An 18,548-nucleotide genomic window follows, 5' to 3' on the forward strand; every position below is an offset into this window, starting at 1 on the left:
TTGAAGTTCAGTGGCCGCTCTGTATTGATTGGTTGTAAAGGAGGAGGAAGAAAATCAAGTGGTAACTCCCTCTCTTGAGTAAGCTAGCTGGTTAGCCAGAATAACTCAAAACTGCCCCATATCCTTTGTGGGACACTTCCCCTCCCTCCTCCATACAGCAAGCATGAGGAGCTGTCTTTTCTTAGGAAGTCTTGCTGATGCTCATGTCTGCTAGGAATCCACTTCTTAATTTTTATGCTAGACCTATTTAGAATTCTAAGAGTTTAGAACTGGTAGGGACTTGAAGGACCATTTAATTCAGTTCCCTTATTTTGCTGCAGAGAACAGTAAGGTTCAGAGAGAGTTATCCAGAATCATGCAGCTAGTTACTGAGAGGGTCGTGACTGGGCCGCTAGCCCCGGTCTGTGTCTAAGTGTCCTCTGCCCTAAGAATGAGAAGCCACACCAACACCTTCTGCATATATACAGGCATGTAAGTTCTTTGAAAAAGTCAGACACACAAGTATAAAACAAGTAACTTCCAACACAAGACAGACATATTGGTGGACCATGTTACCACTGGGGGAGGGAGACAAGGAGACTGTGAGAACTGATACACAGGTTAGCAGAGACTCTGTGGCAGCATCAAGGCTTCTTAGGAAAGACTTCTTGGTGTAAGAAAAAATAATTATTTTTTTAAGACGTTTTGTGTTTTTTTTTTAAATATATTTTTATTGATTTTTTACAGAGAGGAAGGGAGAGGAATAGAGTTAGAAACATCAATGAGAGAATCATCGGTCAGCTGCCTCTTGCACACCCCCTACTGGGGATGTGCCCGCAACCAAGGTACATGCCCTTGACCGGAATCGAACCCAGGACCTTTCAGTCCGCAGGCTGACGCTCTATCCACTGAGCCAAACCGGTTTCAGCATTTTATTTTTTTATTTTTATTTTTATTTTTATTTTGTGTGTGTGTGTGTGTGTGTGTGTGTGTGTGTGTGTTTAAGTAATAGTATGCTCATTGTTACAAAAAAATAAAATACAGAAATCTTAATAGCAAGAAGTAAGTATGGCTTTCTCATTCCCCCCTTTCCTCCCCAATCAGAGGTAATCACTGTTGCCTGTATGGTCTGTAGCCTTCAAACTCCCTTGGATCTCAGAGATTGGAGCAGATTTGTTTTCCCCTTTGATTTGTTACTCTTCTGTGGAAGTCCTCAGCTCTTGGACTAAGAAATCCTTATTCTACTGTGGCCTTTACCAGGGAATTTGAGACTTATCAATTCATAGGAAAATGTGAGGACTTATGTTCTAAGTTCTATGCATAACTTTCATATATCCTGTGTCCTTAAAATGGGTAGACACTAATTTGAAAATGATAATGATAATAGCATAGGCTCTTGTATTTGTATATTGCTTTATTCTTATCAAGTATTTTTATAGATTTTTGTCTCATTGTCTCTTCATAGTACCCCTGTGTGAATATGGAGCAGGATTGGCAGTCTTCTCTGTTTTTCAACAGATGTGGAAACAAGATCAGAGTGCCAGGAGCTATTGTTGCTCAGAACTAAATGAGGGTCAGAGAGGCTAAGTCAGTCATTCATCCACAGCTACCCACCAGCAAGTGCCAGTCTTGCATTTGAACTGAGGTCTCTCCTGCTTATTTTCCTGCCCTGCTCGATCGCTTGCAAGTTGTACAAGATTCAACTCTGGACTGCTAGTGTGGTCTCTTTATCTACTGTCTAGCTCATCCCCAATTAGTGTCACCCACCCCTGCCCTGCCAAGCAGGAGACCAAGTTCATTAGGGAAGGGCCTTCCACAGTGCAGAAAGGCCTGCAGTGCCCACCCCCACTCCCAGCCCCTGGACACAAACTGCTCTACCCTGAGTGGCAACCTGCATTAAGTATTCCACTCATCATCTCTGGGATGATGGAATCCTAACCTTTTCGGAGACACCGTGCTCTGTCACAGCATTGCTCTTTTTAAAGGAGATTAATTCACTTGCCGCATTTTGTCCATTGGTGAAAATCACAGGGGAGACCAAGGGTGACTTCTTAGGCCTCAGAGGCCCTTTCCGCCACTCTCAGCAGGCAGCCACCCGCCCAGCTGGCCCAGGACTTTGAAATAACTGCCTGCTGGGCATTCACTTGCAAAGCAACAAAATGAAATGGAGGAGACCTGGGTTTAGGAAATCCAAGCTTTTGGGGCTACTGTACACACTGAGGGGAAGTAGGGGAGGGGCCAAAGGGCCCACCCAGCTCCTAAACTAGAAAAGTTGTTTGTGCTGAAACCGGTTTGGCTCAGTGGATAGAGCGTCGAACTGTGGACTGAAAGGTCCCAGGTCCCCAGGTTCGATTCTGGTCAGGGGCATGTACCTTGGTTGCGGGCACATCCCCAGTAGGGGGTGTGCCAGAGGCAGCTGGTTGATGTTTCTCTTTCATCAATGTTTCTAGCTCTCTGTCCTTCTACTTCCTCTCTGTAAAAAATCAATAAAATATATTTTAAAAAAAGAAAAGAAAAGTTGTTTGTACTTGGGCTAGTTTGTGGTGGTGTTTATGTTTGTTCTGGTCCTTCCTTATCTACCAGGTGCCATCATTCCTGTCTCTTTTGATCCTTACAACCACCTTGCACAATGGGGATTAATATCCCCCATTTCACAGCTAGTAAGTGACAAAGCCAGAATCTGAACTCCAGCTTTTAGACTTCAGGGTCATTGCTTTTTCTATTATATCTCAGCCCCAAGAGGCTGCAAAAAAATGATGCTCAGTAAGGAAGCTAGGCAGGGCTCAAAAGCTGGAACCCACTAAGCCAAACAGGCTAGGACTATTTTCTCTCGCTCTCGCGTGCTCTCTCTCTCTCTCTCTCTCTCTCTCTCTCTCTCTCTCTCTCTCTATATATATATATATATATATATATATATATATATTTATATATATATATATATATTTATATATATATATATATATATATATTTATATTTATATATATATATATATATATATATATATATATATATATATATATATATATAGTTGGTTTGGGTCCTGGAAAGCAAGAACCTCTGTATTGTTCCCTTGTCAGTAGTTAGCATATGCCTGGACACAGAGCATGTCAGTGCACATGCTTGTTGAATAAATTAACACAGGAGTGCCTAGAGCCAGCCTGGTTGAATTATCTGGGTGGTCCTATGTAACCCTATATCAGAGCCCCTGAGTATTGGCCAACTTGCCATTACTGGCTTGAGACCAGAACACCTTGTTTCCTCAGAGGGATAGAAGTAGAATAGGGTAGAAGGTAGAAATTACCTGTCATGAATACCTGCTATATGCCAGGCATTAGGCTGCAATCGCTGTAAATTAGAGTTTATCATCCCTAATTGATAGGTTAAAAAACTGAGACTCGGAGAATTGATTTGCTCAGGGTTATTCATATGGACCAGAATTTGAATTCCGATCTAACTTACTCCAAAGCCTTTTCATCCTTTTTCTTTTTGTTACACTACACTCAGCCCTCAAGGGGCAGGAGGGGGAGGCATCTCAATCTTCTTTTTTTAGCTGTCTCCAGAGCAGTGCTGCTTTCAGAATTCTCTGAGCCCAGCCAGGCAGGAGAGCACGGATCACTGGCCCACTGAAGGCATGAGGGATTCTGGCTGTGCTGTTTCTCCTGGCCCTGTCCTGCTTTCTCATGTCTGCCCTAGCTCATCTCTTTAGGTCTGTATTATAGCACTCTCCAAACTCATCTACGTGTTCCCGTTTTCTACTCTTCCCTTTCAAATTTAGCTTGCTTAAGCTATTAGGTTAATTTTATAATTTATTTTACCCCAAAACCTTCGGTGACAACTAAACTGCCTGTGATGAGAGTCTAAGGAATAGCAAATCGGTTTCCTCTCTGTTGCCAGCTTCAGTTGATGGATGGAGGTTGATGGAACCAGTGTTAAGGAGGATTCAGAGGCTTTTTCAGAGGCCCCGTAGGAAAGAACTGCTTGGAGACATTTGTGATTTCTGACTTAGATGCAGGAATGCAGGACAGTAGCACATATGCCAGGCATTTATCAACTCTTTAGAGTAGGTGTTTAACCTAGAGTCCACTATTTCATGAGGACCCATGAACCCCTGGACATTGTAGGTAAAAAATTGTGTGTGTGGGGGGGGGGGGGGGACTTACAACCCTGTGTTAGTGGTATACTTACAACCTTGTGTTAGTTCATTTATCCGACATTACTATTGGATAACTATTGAGCCCTTACTACATGTTAGGCACTGGCATTTAGAGTCAAGTAAGTTCTTGTGGACTTGCTAGAAACCTAAGTTAACATTTCCAACATTGTTTACATCTTCCCTTGGGTTAAAAAATTTCCAAGTTTCAATAACCACCATACAGAGAAACTTGAAGAGAGTGATCCTTTTGTAACATGGGAACTACTTAGATAAGAAGTGTCCCTGGGCATTTGGTGCTAGGCACGGGGAAATTCTAAGGAAGGAAGAGAGATCTGTGGACTGAATGAATCAAGGAAGCCTTCTCAGGGAGAGTCCTCGGCGTGTATCCCATGGCATGAAAGTGGGATTAGAACAGGCTTAGAGGCAGGGAGAGAGCATTCTGGACCAAGGAGTAGGAGTGTCAGGGTACTAAGGTAGAGAAGGCATTTTTCCCCCTCAGAAGGCTGGGAGGATAACAAGGGGCAGACTCATTTAAGGGAAGAGAGAGAGAGGGGAAACCTGGAATTGGGGAGACTGGCTAGAGATGCTGGGATGGATATTAAGTTTTCAAAAGCCTCTATTTCCAGGTGCATCCAGCCTCCCTGTTTGTTGGCTGTCTCATTTCTTCACTCTTAGGTCCATGGGAAGCCGTATACTGAAAATATTTCTCTCTTTCTAGGCTGTTGTCGGAAGGTGTAGATGTCAATGCAAGGCACAAACTTGGTTGGACAGCACTTATGGTGGCAGCCATCAGCCGAAACGACAGGTGAGAGATCTCCTTTTACACAGGGCTCCCTCGGCCACATCTCTGCAGATCACATTCCTGAATCCTCTCTCATGCTTGCCTGTCCCCTTGCTGTCTTCTCCAGAAGCAGGAAGGTGAACGCAGCTAAAGGGAATTGATCTGTATCCAGTGCAATGGAAAATGTAGGAGATGTTGAGAGGGAGGATATAGCTGTAAATTCCAACTCATTCGCTTTGTGACCTTAGATAAGTCATTTGCATTACTGAAGTAACAAAATGTTTGAAAACCTGTCAATAAATGTAATTTTAATAAAAGAAAGAAGGCCTGTTGTAAGCAATTAAGTTAAGTGTACTTGTATGAGTTATCCACCATCTATCTGTGTTGAGAAGTCGACAATCTGTTCCCAGCAAGGGTTTCTCTGGGCTATTTCTTTGGAGGTTCTAATGGAAATTGGGGAAGGTGGGGGCATTCCTGCCCTCCCATTGGAGGCAGACTATTTTCCTACCTGCTTGTTCATTCCTTTAGAATAGGGGTGTCGAACTCAATCAGAGAAGGGGCCAAAATCTAAAATCCAGCCTAAATCGCGGGCCGAATGGTTTACTGAACAGTCATAAACTGACAATGTCATAAACTGACAGCGGAGTGCAGTGATGACAGTGCGGTGCGGGCCACATTGCAAGGCCTGGCGGGCTGGATTTGGCCCGTGGGCCTTGTGTTTGACACATGTGCTTTAGAATGTAGCTGTTGTGTAAAGATCTAAGTTGTACTTTGTGTAGAGAGTTATCGCTAATTCTCAGAACATATATGTTATTCTCATTTTGGAGGAAAGAAAACTGAAGCCCAAAGAGATAAAGTGATTGGTTTAAGGTTACACAGGCAGGATTTAGGACCTGGTCCGCAGCCTACAAAGTCTGTGTGTTTTATTATATATTTCTCACTGCTGCTTCCCTCTGCTAGAACCCAGGCTAGGGATGGGTGCTGCCTTTCCATCCCACTCTCTAGCTGTGGGTGTGCAAAAGAATTGATCAAATAAGAACAAAAATAAATGCTTTTAAAGAGAGTGATCTACTCTAGTAGTAGCCACTGAAAATGATAGTTGGGGTTACCAATTTTAATTTTCCCTTCCAGCAGACCTTTATCTGCTGGTCTTAACCACCTTTGGAAAGGTCATAAATGTGATGGAAACCAACAAAACAGGGATTTTATAATATAGAGGCGGCACTGCCTCGGACTGCCTGAGAGACTTAGCTGTACTTGAGATAGGTCTCTCCTCTCTGCTCTTCTGTTGTGAACTTGTTCTCAGCACAGGAAAATTCATAGGATCACGATCAAACACTCCATTTCCTTATTTGCCTCTAGCTCCTAGCACTTAGTCTTTTAAAAGAAAAATTGATGTAAATGGGCTTTGCAGTTGAGAGACCTGGAGTCTAGTCCTGGTCCTGACCCTTAGTTGAGTTTCAGAATTCTAAGGACATTGTTTCTCCACCTGAAATTAATCATTTCTACAAACATTTGGTACATATTTACTCTGAGCCAAGCTCTGTGCTAATCACTGGGTAATCAGAGACGTTGGGAGCTCATGGCCTAATGTGGGGAAGAAGGCAGGTAGAGAATATAGTGTAATCACTGATGCCAGAGCAGAGTGAACAGGATGTTATTGAAGCAGAGGGTGTGAGAGGACTGAATCTGGCAACAGTAGATTCTCACTATGTGCTCGTGAGAATCAAATGAGATAACATATGTGCTACAGGTTACAAATGGTGTGTTGTTATTCTCTGCTCACATAGACTTCTCCATGCAAAAATACACGTTTATTCTCACACTGATACTCCACCTATCACAGCTTCCACCCTGCCCACCAGTCTTTCCCAGCTTGCAGGTGTCTCCATCTGTAAGAGACAGACAGTGGTGGAGAAAAGGGGTTGGGAGGAGTGTGCCCTTATGTGTAGTATATTTTCAATATTGAAACAATTGCAAATAATACTATACTTAAGAGTACTGTCCGTCAGTGAGCAGATAGCTAGTAGTGATGTGCTTTGGGGACACTTCTTTCTGAATCTAATGAGTTGTTGGTTTAACTGATGGCCTGTCTTTATCCAGGGCCATTAGCACATCAGTGATGCTCATTGAGCAAAATGAGAGTGTTGGCTTGTATTTATTTGCTTTGGTTCCTAGAACTAATTATTGGTGTATTAAGTGTTCATTTTGTGCCCTCCTCTTTCTTCCAGTACCCAGAGAAGATAGATTTTTAGTGAAAATAGCGTACTCTCAGGTTGGTTTATTTATTCATATCACAAATTTTGGGGGGCACCTATTGTTTGCCAGACACTGTTCTTGACAAAGATCCCCACCTTCATAGAGCTTATTTCTATACAGATGGTGATCCCTGAGTAGAGAGAGGCAGGGACAGACAATAAGCAAATATAGTGCATCAGTAAACCACATAATTTATTAGAAGGTACGAAGTGCTATGGAAGAAAGGAAAAGTAGAATCTGGTAAAAGGGAATCTCAAGAGTACATTAGTAAGAGTGAGTAGGTAAGGTGTCCTGGGAATAGTCCTAAAGAAGTATCACTTTCCATACCAGCACAACCTGCCAGTAAAGTTTTTCTTTATTGGCAGTGTGCTGATGTTATAACCTAACCAGTCACCAAACCCTCTGGAATCATATTGGGCAGGCCTAAAATGCCACCACCTTTTAATTGAGTGTGGATGAAGGGAAGGTGGTGGGGTAGCCCTTGATTCAAGGCTAAAAGCAGAGAATTGTCATCTTTAGAATATTGGCAGTCACAAGATCAAGGGAGAGATCCTGAAAGTAGCCCAATCATTTCATCCTTCACTGCCTTTATTGCCTTTAGTGAGCACTTGCTTAATATGTTAAATTCTTAGGGACATAGAACAGTCTCTATTCTTAAGGAAACTAACTTCATGTGAACTTTTATTTATGTATGTATTTGTTATCTTACTTAATTTTGAATAGTACTATTTTATTTAAGTTTGAATAGAGAATACAGTGCTATAGAACAAAATTTAAAAAGTCTATATGAGAACTTAATTTATAATTTATTTCTTCCTTTTATTTCCAGAAAGGGTTTGAGGTGACGTAAATTAAAATACAAATAAAAATGTACACAAGAGAGTTAAACTGGATCAAGATCAGAAATCATATTGGTAAAAGGAAAGATAATTGTATCAGGATTGAACCAGAGATTTTCTTTTCTGAAAATAGGTTTATTGTTTTTGTAAAAATAATATAGAAGAAGAAAGTAGCAGTGAACTGAATTCCCTTTTAGAGACTGATCATTGTGTGTATGTGTATCTGTAATTTTACAAAAATGGGACCATGCCACACTCACTGTAAATCAGATAATTAGTGAAATCAAGTATTAATTTAGATTGGAGTTCTCCAATGAGATGGCAAACAAGGGACATAGAGAGTTTGGTTCTTCAGGAAAGGGGAACTTTGTTCTGACATTCCTTCATATTATCATTTCATGTAACCAGTAAACATTTTTCAAACTATACTGTGTCAGGTGCTGATGTGCCAGGCTTTGAGGAGATTCAGATAATAAGCATCACAACCTTTGCCTTAAGCTTATGGGCATGCTGACATCAAGGACTTGAGTAATGTGATGGCCGTTGTCTTCAGTAGCCGTTTTGTCTTCAGTAGCCGTTCTGCCAAAGGTTAACCAACATTTTCACTAGGAAAATCCTTTTGCCAGCCCTCTCCATCCACAGTGGGCTCTCCATAAGCCTATGCCACAGGCATTTATTTAACCTGAGTCTGGGTGCCTCATTCTGTGTTGTCCTCTGACCCAGTCCAGCTAAAGGCTAAGCCACAGGGTCCCAGGATGATCACTGTGAATTAGCATAGGTATATTTACCGACTCATGCAAATATACCCAGCCTTGAGTTAAATTCAATTAGTTTTTCTTTAAGAAGAGAAAGAAATCCAATTTTATCAAACATGGACAGACGGTGGAAGGCACTTTGATGTTACAACCTCTCAGTGATGCTTTACTTAGTCACAAGTTCATAAGCAAGAAGGCTTAATTACTTGGGAAAACACAGCATTAAAACTGGATACAATGGCTGAGTATCCGCTCTTAGGTGACTTGATTCGAACCCATGCACCCAGTTCGTGTGTGGTGCAAACTTTGATGTGTGCTATGGCAAGCCGAAAGTCATCACCCTGCTCAGAGAAGCTCCTTCACATGGCATTTGTAGGATGTATAGGCAGAGAGGCAGGGCCTGCCCCAGGCCTGTTTGCTCAACTTTGATGTCCAAGCAGCCACAGGCTCCACTGTTTGCTCTTTCACTGAGGGATGGATTGGGAGCCTCCTACCTTTCCCAGTGGACAATGGCCAGCAGTGGAGTGTGACGACTGTTGACCATTCCGGGAGCCTGGCAGACCAGAACAGGGCTTTGGAGGTGCAGAGCCTGGGAGGTCAAAAGCTGTTTATTGGAGAGCCATTTCTCCAGATGTAGCTTTCCTTAACACTTAATGTTAGCTGGGTGTTTATAGTGGAAGTAAAAATAGTCTCATGAGTTTTAGCAGGTGCCAAGTGTATTGTTTGATCCTCTGTCCAGTAGCACTAGGTATCTGTAAATTGAAAGTTTCAGTCTTTCCTGTTCCCTTTATTCATGTGTGTGCAGGGGATAGTGGTTTAGAAAGAAAATGGTATGATTTAGATTCTTATCATTTCTAATTGCTCAAAAAAGAAGGTATCATAACACATCTGATAAAGGAATGTATCCAGAAGATACAAAGAACTCTTATAAATTAGTAAGAAAAGGAGAAACAACTCAATTTTCTAAAAATGGACAAAAGATTTGTGCAGACATTAAAAAAAAAGAGATGGGTGGTAAAGCACATGAAAAGATACTCAGCTTTAGTCATTTAGGGAAATGCAAATTAAAATCATGAGATACCTATTAACTACAATGGGTAAAATTTAGAAAAATTGAAAATACGAAGTGCTGACAAAGTTGCAGAACAATTGTCATCATTGCTGATAGGAATGCATGATGGTATAGCCACTTTGGAAAACACTTTGGCAGTTTCTTATAAAGGTAAAGGCAGTTTGTTACCATACAACCCAGTAATACCAACTCCTAGGTACTTGTCCATAAGAAATAAAAACATACATCTGCAGAAAGGCCTATATGTAAACATTTAAAGTAGTTTTATTCCTAATCACCAAAAACTAGAAATCACCATATATCCATCAACTAGTTAATGGGTGGACAAATTATGGTGCGTCCATACAGTGGACTACTATGCAGCAATAAAAAGAACAAATGACTCATACATATAACACATGGACAAATCTTAAAAGCCTTGTGCTAACTTAAAGCCAGACACAAAAAGCTACCTGCTTTAATTCCATTTCTATGACAGTCTGGTAGTTTAGGGACGGAAATCAGTTAAGTGTTTAGGAGCGGGAGGAAGGGCCCAAAGCCTTTCCTATTGGGGTGATAAAAATAGTCTAAATCTTGATTATGGTGGTGGCTATACAACCAAATCTCATCAAATTGTACATCTTATAAGAGTGAATTTTACTATGATAATTGGTACTTTAATAGACTGACTTATAAAAACTCCTTTAAAACGGTCATCCTTCTCTTTTCATTAATTGTAACTAGTGGCATACTGAAAATTCATGTTGTGGTGTCAGAATGAATTCTATTGTTCGTGAGTACCTGGAATTCTTGTTAATGTATCTCACATCAGAGTACTGTATGTTTTGATTGCTAAGAGAGAATGAAGTTTTGTGAATTCACATGATTCTTGGTGTCATGAAGTATAATTACTGATGAATAATGAAATTATAACTTCATTTTACATGTGGTATAGAGTAGGCTTATATAAATGCACAAAGCATCATATGATTCTTTTTTATAGTAAGGGGAAAGTGCAGGGTGCAGGACTGAAAGCTTGCCTCCCATCCCACATCATTCTTGGGCAACTTGTCCCTGGACTGCCAGGCAAGGAGATCACCTAAACAGTGTGGCCATTATGGTACCTCAGGAACCAAACATCCCCAAAGAATGGGTGGTGAGAGATTCAGATTTGGGTGCACTTGGGCTTGCTGGTTGCTTTGAAAGGCCCTGCCTTAGAGAAGGTGAGACCGTAAGGCAGAGCACGAAGCTGTTTGAAATTCCCCGCATGAGCCTCCCTCCCTCCTCCTGCCTTTTCTCCCGAAGTGCATTTCATCAGCATCGGAAGGACTGCTTCCCGGCACTGCCTTCCCTGCTTGGCCAAGGTCCCTGAGGAGCTGAGCTAATGAGTGGATAACACGCATTTGCCAAGGCCTTCCTGGATGTGGTACCTGGGCTTTGTTAATTTTAAAATGCTGCCATCCTTGGCTAAAGACCATTTAATTCCCTCGCACAGCAGTCATTTATTTTTAGCATTTGCTTATTTTCCCTCCACCTTACTAAGAGCAGGAGGGCATTGAACCCTATCTTTAAGAACCCAGCAGCCCAAGCCAGATTGCTGTCCTTCAGGAGAGGTTTTGCAGGCCTTTGCAGGACCAATTCCACAGGTGTTCTTAGAGCAAAGAGCCAATTGTGGTCTTGCAAGCTGGTCTAGGGGCAGTCTCCCTGGAAGGCTCACTGGTGGCCAGAGACAGAGGAGGTAGAACACTCCTGCGCCTGTCTTCCAGTGCAAGTTCTTAGGGGGCCTGATCTCATAGAGGTCTTTCCTGCCTTAGAGGCCTACAACTTCTTCCGGCCTCTTATACATTTTTACCTGGCTGCTTGCTACGGAGTGATGCTCCCTTCAGCCTGAAGTGGCTGGGCTTTGTGCTGTCTGATCACCTGGTGGTAGTAATGATAATGGCTGTGGTTGATTGGGTGCCTTCTGTGTGCCAGGCCCATGTTAAGCACTTCCCTTGTAGTCTATAATTCTCACTGCAATCCTAAAAGGGAGGGATTATTATCCCTATTTTACAGGTAGGGAAAATGAAGTTCAGAGATGCTCATGGTTGTCTAGTAAGTGGAAGAGTGAGCAGGATTTGAATCCAGGTCTCTGAACCCCAATAGTTCTTATTCTTTCCACTTGACTGGACTGCCTATGGAGGGAAGGGGCAGGCAGCAAGACCATGGGATGGGTTAACGGTTGCTGGGACCAGGAGTCAAATAATCTCAGAGTTTCTCAATGATATGTATGTGTTGGATGATTATGAGAAATTTAAAAATAGACAAACCGCTCTCCTTGTCTCAAAAAACTGACAGAAAAGAGATAAAACAAATCTCACTTGAAATGAGGCAGAATGTGGTCAGTGCCCCAGAGAAAGTCTCATGAAAGAAGGCCCTTTCACAAGAGGTGGATCTTGAAAGATGAACATGATTTTGATTGTTAAAGGTGGACGGTAAGGACAGCATTTCTGGAAGTTGGGCCATTGTGAGCATAGGTTCACAAAGGTGAGAAAGTAGGAGTGTACCAGAGCTAGTAGGAGAACTGACAAGGTCTGGAGACCAGAGAATATGAAGGAAAGGCCTTGTCCATCACTGACCGTGTTTCTCTCAGGCTGTGACAGTCTAGCACATGGTACAGCTCTGAGCTCTAGAGCCAGATTACTTGGGTTCAAATCCAAGCTCTTCCTCTTACTAGTTAAGTACCTTGGCAAATTCTTTTACTTACCTGTGATTGTTTACTCAGCCGTAAAATGGAAATAATAAGCAGATCTACCTCTGAGGGCTTATTTTGAGGTATAAATTTTTAAATATATGTAAAGTGTTTAAAATAATGCCTGTCATATAGGAATCATTTGACAATGACTTGCTACTTTAGTTAGTAGTAGTATAGTAGTAGTGGTTTGCCTTTTATTATTATTAGTAAGCCCAGAGCCTACTGCTGGAGGGCTTTGGAGATTCTTTTTCCAGTCTCTTTATCTGAGAAACTCAGAGTAGAACATGGGACCCCAGAGTAGGGCTTTTTGATGGGTGCTGGCTCTTGTCCCAGGTGGCTACCTGCCCAATGCAGGACAGTGCCCAGTATTTCCCAGCAAGGGAGGGTGGGTGAGGGTGCTGGCCAGGAGCCTGGAATGCCAGCACCATGCCCCCCAGAAAAGTGTGCCAAGCTTGACATTTCTCCCACCCACTGCTGCTGCTGTGGCTGATTATCTCTGAGTAACAAAGAGTCGTTTCTAATCCCATTTGGAATCGTTGCTCAAGATAATCCTGTTTTGTAGTAATGATATTCCAATTCCAACATGCACCCGATTCTAGTTTGGCAGGCACATGCCTTGACCTCAGGCAACCCAAGACATTGCTCCCTAGAAAGCAATGCCAGCTCATTTGCCTAACATGACAGTTTCAGGGTGTGCTCTCCCCCTCCCCCACTTCTCCAATGCTGTATCCTGTCCTGGGGTTCTGTGTTCACCGCTCTCTCCATGGAGAGTATCAGTTGGGATCCAGAGTATCAGGAGAGCACCCAGTGGTCACCCAGTTCAACTGCTTGGGGAAAGATGTTGCATTTCTAGGGACTATGATGTGATCCACTCCTGCACTTTTCTTTAGAGACATCAGAGCCCCAGGGCTTTGTCCTATTTAGTAGTTATATCCCTGAGTCCATCGAGACCATGGATAAATACCTATCAAATTGACAGATTAAATTAAGCTTAAAGAGGTAGCAATTATGTTGGATGAAAGAATTGGGGACATGAAAAAAGAAGAAGTCAGTAGGCTAGAGCAATGGTTAAATCTGTGCTGATAAAAATGAACAGAGATGTTTTAGTCTACAATTAAAACCAAAAACCAACTGTAAAAGTCAGATTGAGAGAGACCCAACTTAACAGTACTACCATGTAAAACCTAGAAACTGACTGAAAACTCAACGTGTGCATCAACAGTGCAGTGTTAAGGTCCAGGAGTGAATTGATTCAACATATATATGTCCTAGGCCTTGTGTGCAAGGAAACGGATGGTCAGGCCTAGTCCCTGCTTTGGGGAGCACATCATCCAATTGTGTGTGACACAGTAAGTAGCAAGGACTCTGGAAGGAGACTCCTGAGTTTAAAATCTAACTTTACCTCATATTAGCCTCGTTTTCTTGTTTGCAAAATGGGAATAACAATAGCACTTACCTCAGCATAAGATTAAAATACACATAAAACAGCTTAGTGCAGTACCTAGCACATAGTACATATAGTAGGTATCTGCTGCTGTTATTAATATTTTTGGTTTTCTTGTTGTTTTTGTCCAATGAATAAGAGATAAACCAGTTCCGTTATACTCAGGGGTCATTTGCCTAGAGCAGTGGTTCTCAACCTTTCTAATGCCGTGACCCTTTAATACAGTTCCTCATGTTGTGGTGACCCCCAACCATAAAATAATTTTCGTTGCTGTAATTTTGCTTCTGTTATGAATCGTAATATAAATATGTTTTCCGATGGTCTGGCGACCGCTGCTTTAGAGCCTAAGACCACCGGAAAACACAGATATTTACATTATGATTCATTAACAGTAGCAAAATTACAGTTAGGAAGTAGCAACGAAAATAATTTTATGGTTGGGGGTTACCACAGCATGAGGAAATGTATTAAAGGGTCACGGCATTAGAAAGGTTGAGAGCCACTGGCCTAAAGAGAACCCAGTCTGGGCCCATACCATAGTAAGAATACCTAACAACCAGAGCTTAACCATATTGGTCCATCAGTTGGAAGACATGGAAGCGTTTTTTAACTACAGATTGAAAGGACATTTAGAAGTAGGCTGAGGACATGAAACTGGGTTGTCCTGGAAATACTGTGATGGTGGTTGATCTTGATTCCGTGGCCCTCTGCTTAATGTGCCATGCCTTTCTTGAGCCTTACCCCAAATTATCTCATCTTGTCTGAGTCCACCATTGATTTTGATCCTTCTCTGAATTGGATTTCCTTTCATAGCTAGCTGCTATGCCCTGTTTTACTTTAACTACTGTCTGAAAACATCCCTGTCCCTGGCACATAGTAGGGACTCAGTAACTATGGAATAACACGACAGACTAATAGATGATTGAATGGATGAAAACCAGTGTGGTTTAGGGGAATATACACCAGGTTTGGCCCCAGACAGACCTGAATTTGAATCTTGGTTCATGTGCTTATTTAAATATATTTTTATTGCCGAAACCGGTTTGGCTCAGTGGTAGAGCATTGATCTGCGGACTGAAAGGTCCCGGGTTTGATTCCGGTCAAGGGCATGTACACTGGTTACGGGCACATCCCCGGTGGGGGGTATGCAAGAGGCAGCTGGTCTGTGTTTCTCTCTCATCGACGTTTCTAGCTCTCTATCCCTCTCCCTTCCTCTCTGTAAAACACCAATAAAATATATTTTAAAAAATAAAAATAAAAATAAAAAATAAATATATTTTTATTTATTTCAGAGAGGAATGGAGAAGGAGAGCTAGAAACATCAATGATGAGAGAATCATTGATCAGCTGCCTCCTGCACCCTCCCTCTTGGGGATCGAGCCTGGGCATGTGCCCTGACCATGAATCGAATCCATGACCTCCTGGTTCAGAGGTTGACACTCAACCACTGAGCCACACTGGCCAGGCCATGTGCTTATTTAATGTGTATGGATGGGTATCTCATATTGTCTTGCTGAGCCTTAGTTTATTCATTTATAAAATAAGACTAGTACTTCATGGCAAGTGGTTATATAAATCTGAAATAGTGAATGTAAAGTGCTTAATACACTGTGGCTACTTTATTATGATTACGGATCTTTACCTTTTGAGGGAAGTAAACAAAAGATTATTTTCCTCAATTTAAGGAAATTGGGGCACATTTTCTACACAGGTACCTTGTTTTCCCCCTAATCTTTAGTTAGTTGCCTAAGGAAGCTAGCTTTAAAAAGAAAACTGCTTCACCCCCCAGCTCATGCTCCCTGCCACTTGTAATACATGCCATTTGTCTTTGGTCTGGCCACCCTGCCTTCCTGACCAACCAGTAGGCCAAATGAGACACAGTTCATTTGACTTTCCAGCAAACCTCCTGAGCTGTGACCTCTTTGCTTCCTCCCCTCATCGAAGTGTGCACTGGGCTGAGAATAGGTCAACTCTTTGTCTTCTCCTTGGGACCATGACACTCATCACAGTGACCCTGCTTTGGATGTGGGGGGTAGAGGGAGGAGGAGTTGGCGGCGCTTCTCCTGAAGCTCAGCATTGTGTAGGGACGACCTGGAGCTGGGATCACTGCCCTTCTTGCTTCACCAACTCCAGCTGCTCGCCAGCCATCTTTGACACGTGCCTGACCCGGCATAGGCCTCAGCTCACACCACAGGTTTCCTCGCTCTTTCCTAAACAATGCGATGACTCTAAGCCCCTCTGGCCACTGAGAGCAGAAAGCCTTAACATCGATCAATGTAGCTGTCCTCTCATGCATTGTGACATCCCAACTGCCCTAAAAGCGGGAGGTCATTAAGGCCAGTGTGGGCCAACCTTCCTACATGTGCTCCCACCTCTAATCTCATTACAGCCTGATCAGCATATTAAAATGAGCCTCATGAGAGCTGTGGCTCCAGAGGGAGTTCCAGAAGTCCCAGGAACTGCCATGTAGGGGCCACTGTCCTGTTCATTTCCTCAGCTTTGTCTGGAAATTGCCTGTAACCCAGGAAGGGGCTGGTGCTCAGAAGAGGAAGATGGGGCTTTTCCACAGTTAAACTTCCTGTGGCCTCATTTGGTGGGAGAGGGCTGGGTAGGGCTGAGACAGTTGTTTTCCACTTTTCTTCCCCATTTCCCACCAAATAAATTAATGATTTTATTTATTCCTCCTTCATTTATTCATGCACTCGTTCAGAAAACATCTATTGACCACTTACGGTGATCTAGGCCCTGATCAAGGAGCTAGGAAAGGAGGTGGAGACATGGCCCTTGCCTGATAGTCTAGTGAGAAAGGCAAATAAAAGTAAATAGGAAATGACGATTTCCTGGGAGGGTCACCTGCCATGGAGGTGAGTACTGGGTTCTGTGCAAAGAGGAAGGGGTGGATCCAGCCTGGAAGACAGAGAAGGCTCCAGTGAATTGGTGACAGTCACTGAGGAGCCCTGCCAGTGAATGAGGACTAGCCAGTTGAAGCAGGGGGACACCCCCAGCAGGCGGAGTGGCACAGCTGATAGTTATTGCTCAGGTAGCTCATGGTTTTCACTAGATCCTTAATTCTCCAAGATCACTATCAGCTTAGAAATCAAAAGTTCTGAGGTTGTGAGACTCCCTGAAGGAATAACCAGATTGTCAGGTTCAGTTAGTGACTGATAGACGGGGAAAGGGAATAGGGCCTTTTAAGAATCATCTATCCATGTTGCTGCACGTATATCCAGCCTGTTTCTTCTAACTGCTGCATCATGTTTCATAGTGTGTGCCTACCACATTTAACTTATTCATTCCCCAGTGATGGACACTTGATTGTCCGCAACTCCCCACTACCACAGAATGCAGTGCTGAACGTCCCGTGTGTTGCCCTTTGTGGATTTGTGTAAGAATTTCTCTGGGACATCTATACGCAGGAGAAGTGCTGGGCTATAGGGTAATGTACAATACTTTGATTTGACAAAAGTATTATAAAATTAGCTTCCAGAATGGCTGCACTAGTCTCTCCCCTAACAGTGCATGAAGAGTCTCAGAACCCTATGTCCTCACCAACCCTTGGCATTTTTCAGCTTTCTAACTTTAGTTAATATGTTGAATTTGAAGTGATATCTCATTCTAATTTGCATTTCTCTAATAACAAATGAGCTTGAGGCTATCTGTTAATATACTTTTTGTTTGTTTTATCCTCTGGAAACTGACTATTAAGTTTGCCTAATTTTTCTCTTGGGTTGCTAAAACCGGAGTTGAGTGCTTCTACAGACAGCTACCTGGAAGTCAATATAGGGAAGTGAGGGGCAATATAGCAGATGATAAGAACATGGACTTTGTGGAAAGGCTGCCACGATTGATCCCACCTCCATCTCTTACAGCTGAATGACTTTGGACAAGTTACTTAACCTCTCAGTGCTTCACTTTTCTTATGTGTAACCTACCTCATGGGGTTGTTGTGAAGATTAAATGTGTTAAAATATATAGTGTTTAAAATACCATCAGCATATAAGAAGTATATACAAATGTCAGCTTTCATTATTAAACTACTGTCTTCCTCTTACTTAGCCATACACTTTACCCTTGAGAAAATATATACTTGTACCAGCAGGCAGTAAGGAATAAGGCAGAGAGAAAATAGCTCTCAGCCTAGAACCAAAGCTTATCAGTCCTACTCACATGTGTACCTTACTGAGGTCTTGGGCTCTCTGGGCCTGCATTCTCCTGCCTGCCAGTCCCCACTCCAGCACAGCTAGCTTTGTCCTGTTGCTGCTCCTCTGTGAGCCTGTCAGCTTGGTGCTATCTATCCTTCGCAAACTCCACCTTCAGTGTTGTTTGCAAGGCTCAGTCCTTTTGGTGTGTCAATCACTCATGGGGAGATAAGAACAGAACAGATTCTGATGGCCACACGGCCACAGGAAGGCAAGCATTGGTGCTAGAGCCAAATCACTAACGGACAAAGCCCCATTCTCTTGGGCTACTCTAAACATTTGTTTCTCCAGTTAGTAAGGGAAATAGTGCATCTGGATATTATCTCTAGCCTTTGAGGTTGATATTGGCATTG

The 18,548-nt window shown here is 42.6% G+C and overlaps 1 protein-coding gene across 2 annotated transcripts in view; it reads left to right on the forward strand.

The window, feature by feature from the left end:
- CLPB (ClpB family mitochondrial disaggregase) overlaps positions 1-18,548 on the forward strand; it is a 130,010-nt gene that overhangs the window by 20,764 nt on the left and 90,698 nt on the right. For both annotated transcript variants that reach the window (XM_084894193.1, XM_084894194.1), the window contains one exon: positions 4,852-4,938. In XM_084894193.1, coding sequence (XP_084750319.1) covers positions 4,852-4,938 — 87 coding nt within the window. The remainder of the gene's footprint in view (positions 1-4,851; positions 4,939-18,548) is intronic.

Source organism: Pipistrellus hanaki (assembly GCF_964339955.1).
Source record: "Pipistrellus hanaki genome assembly, chromosome: 9".
Taxonomy (NCBI): Eukaryota; Metazoa; Chordata; class Mammalia; order Chiroptera; family Vespertilionidae; genus Pipistrellus; species Pipistrellus hanaki.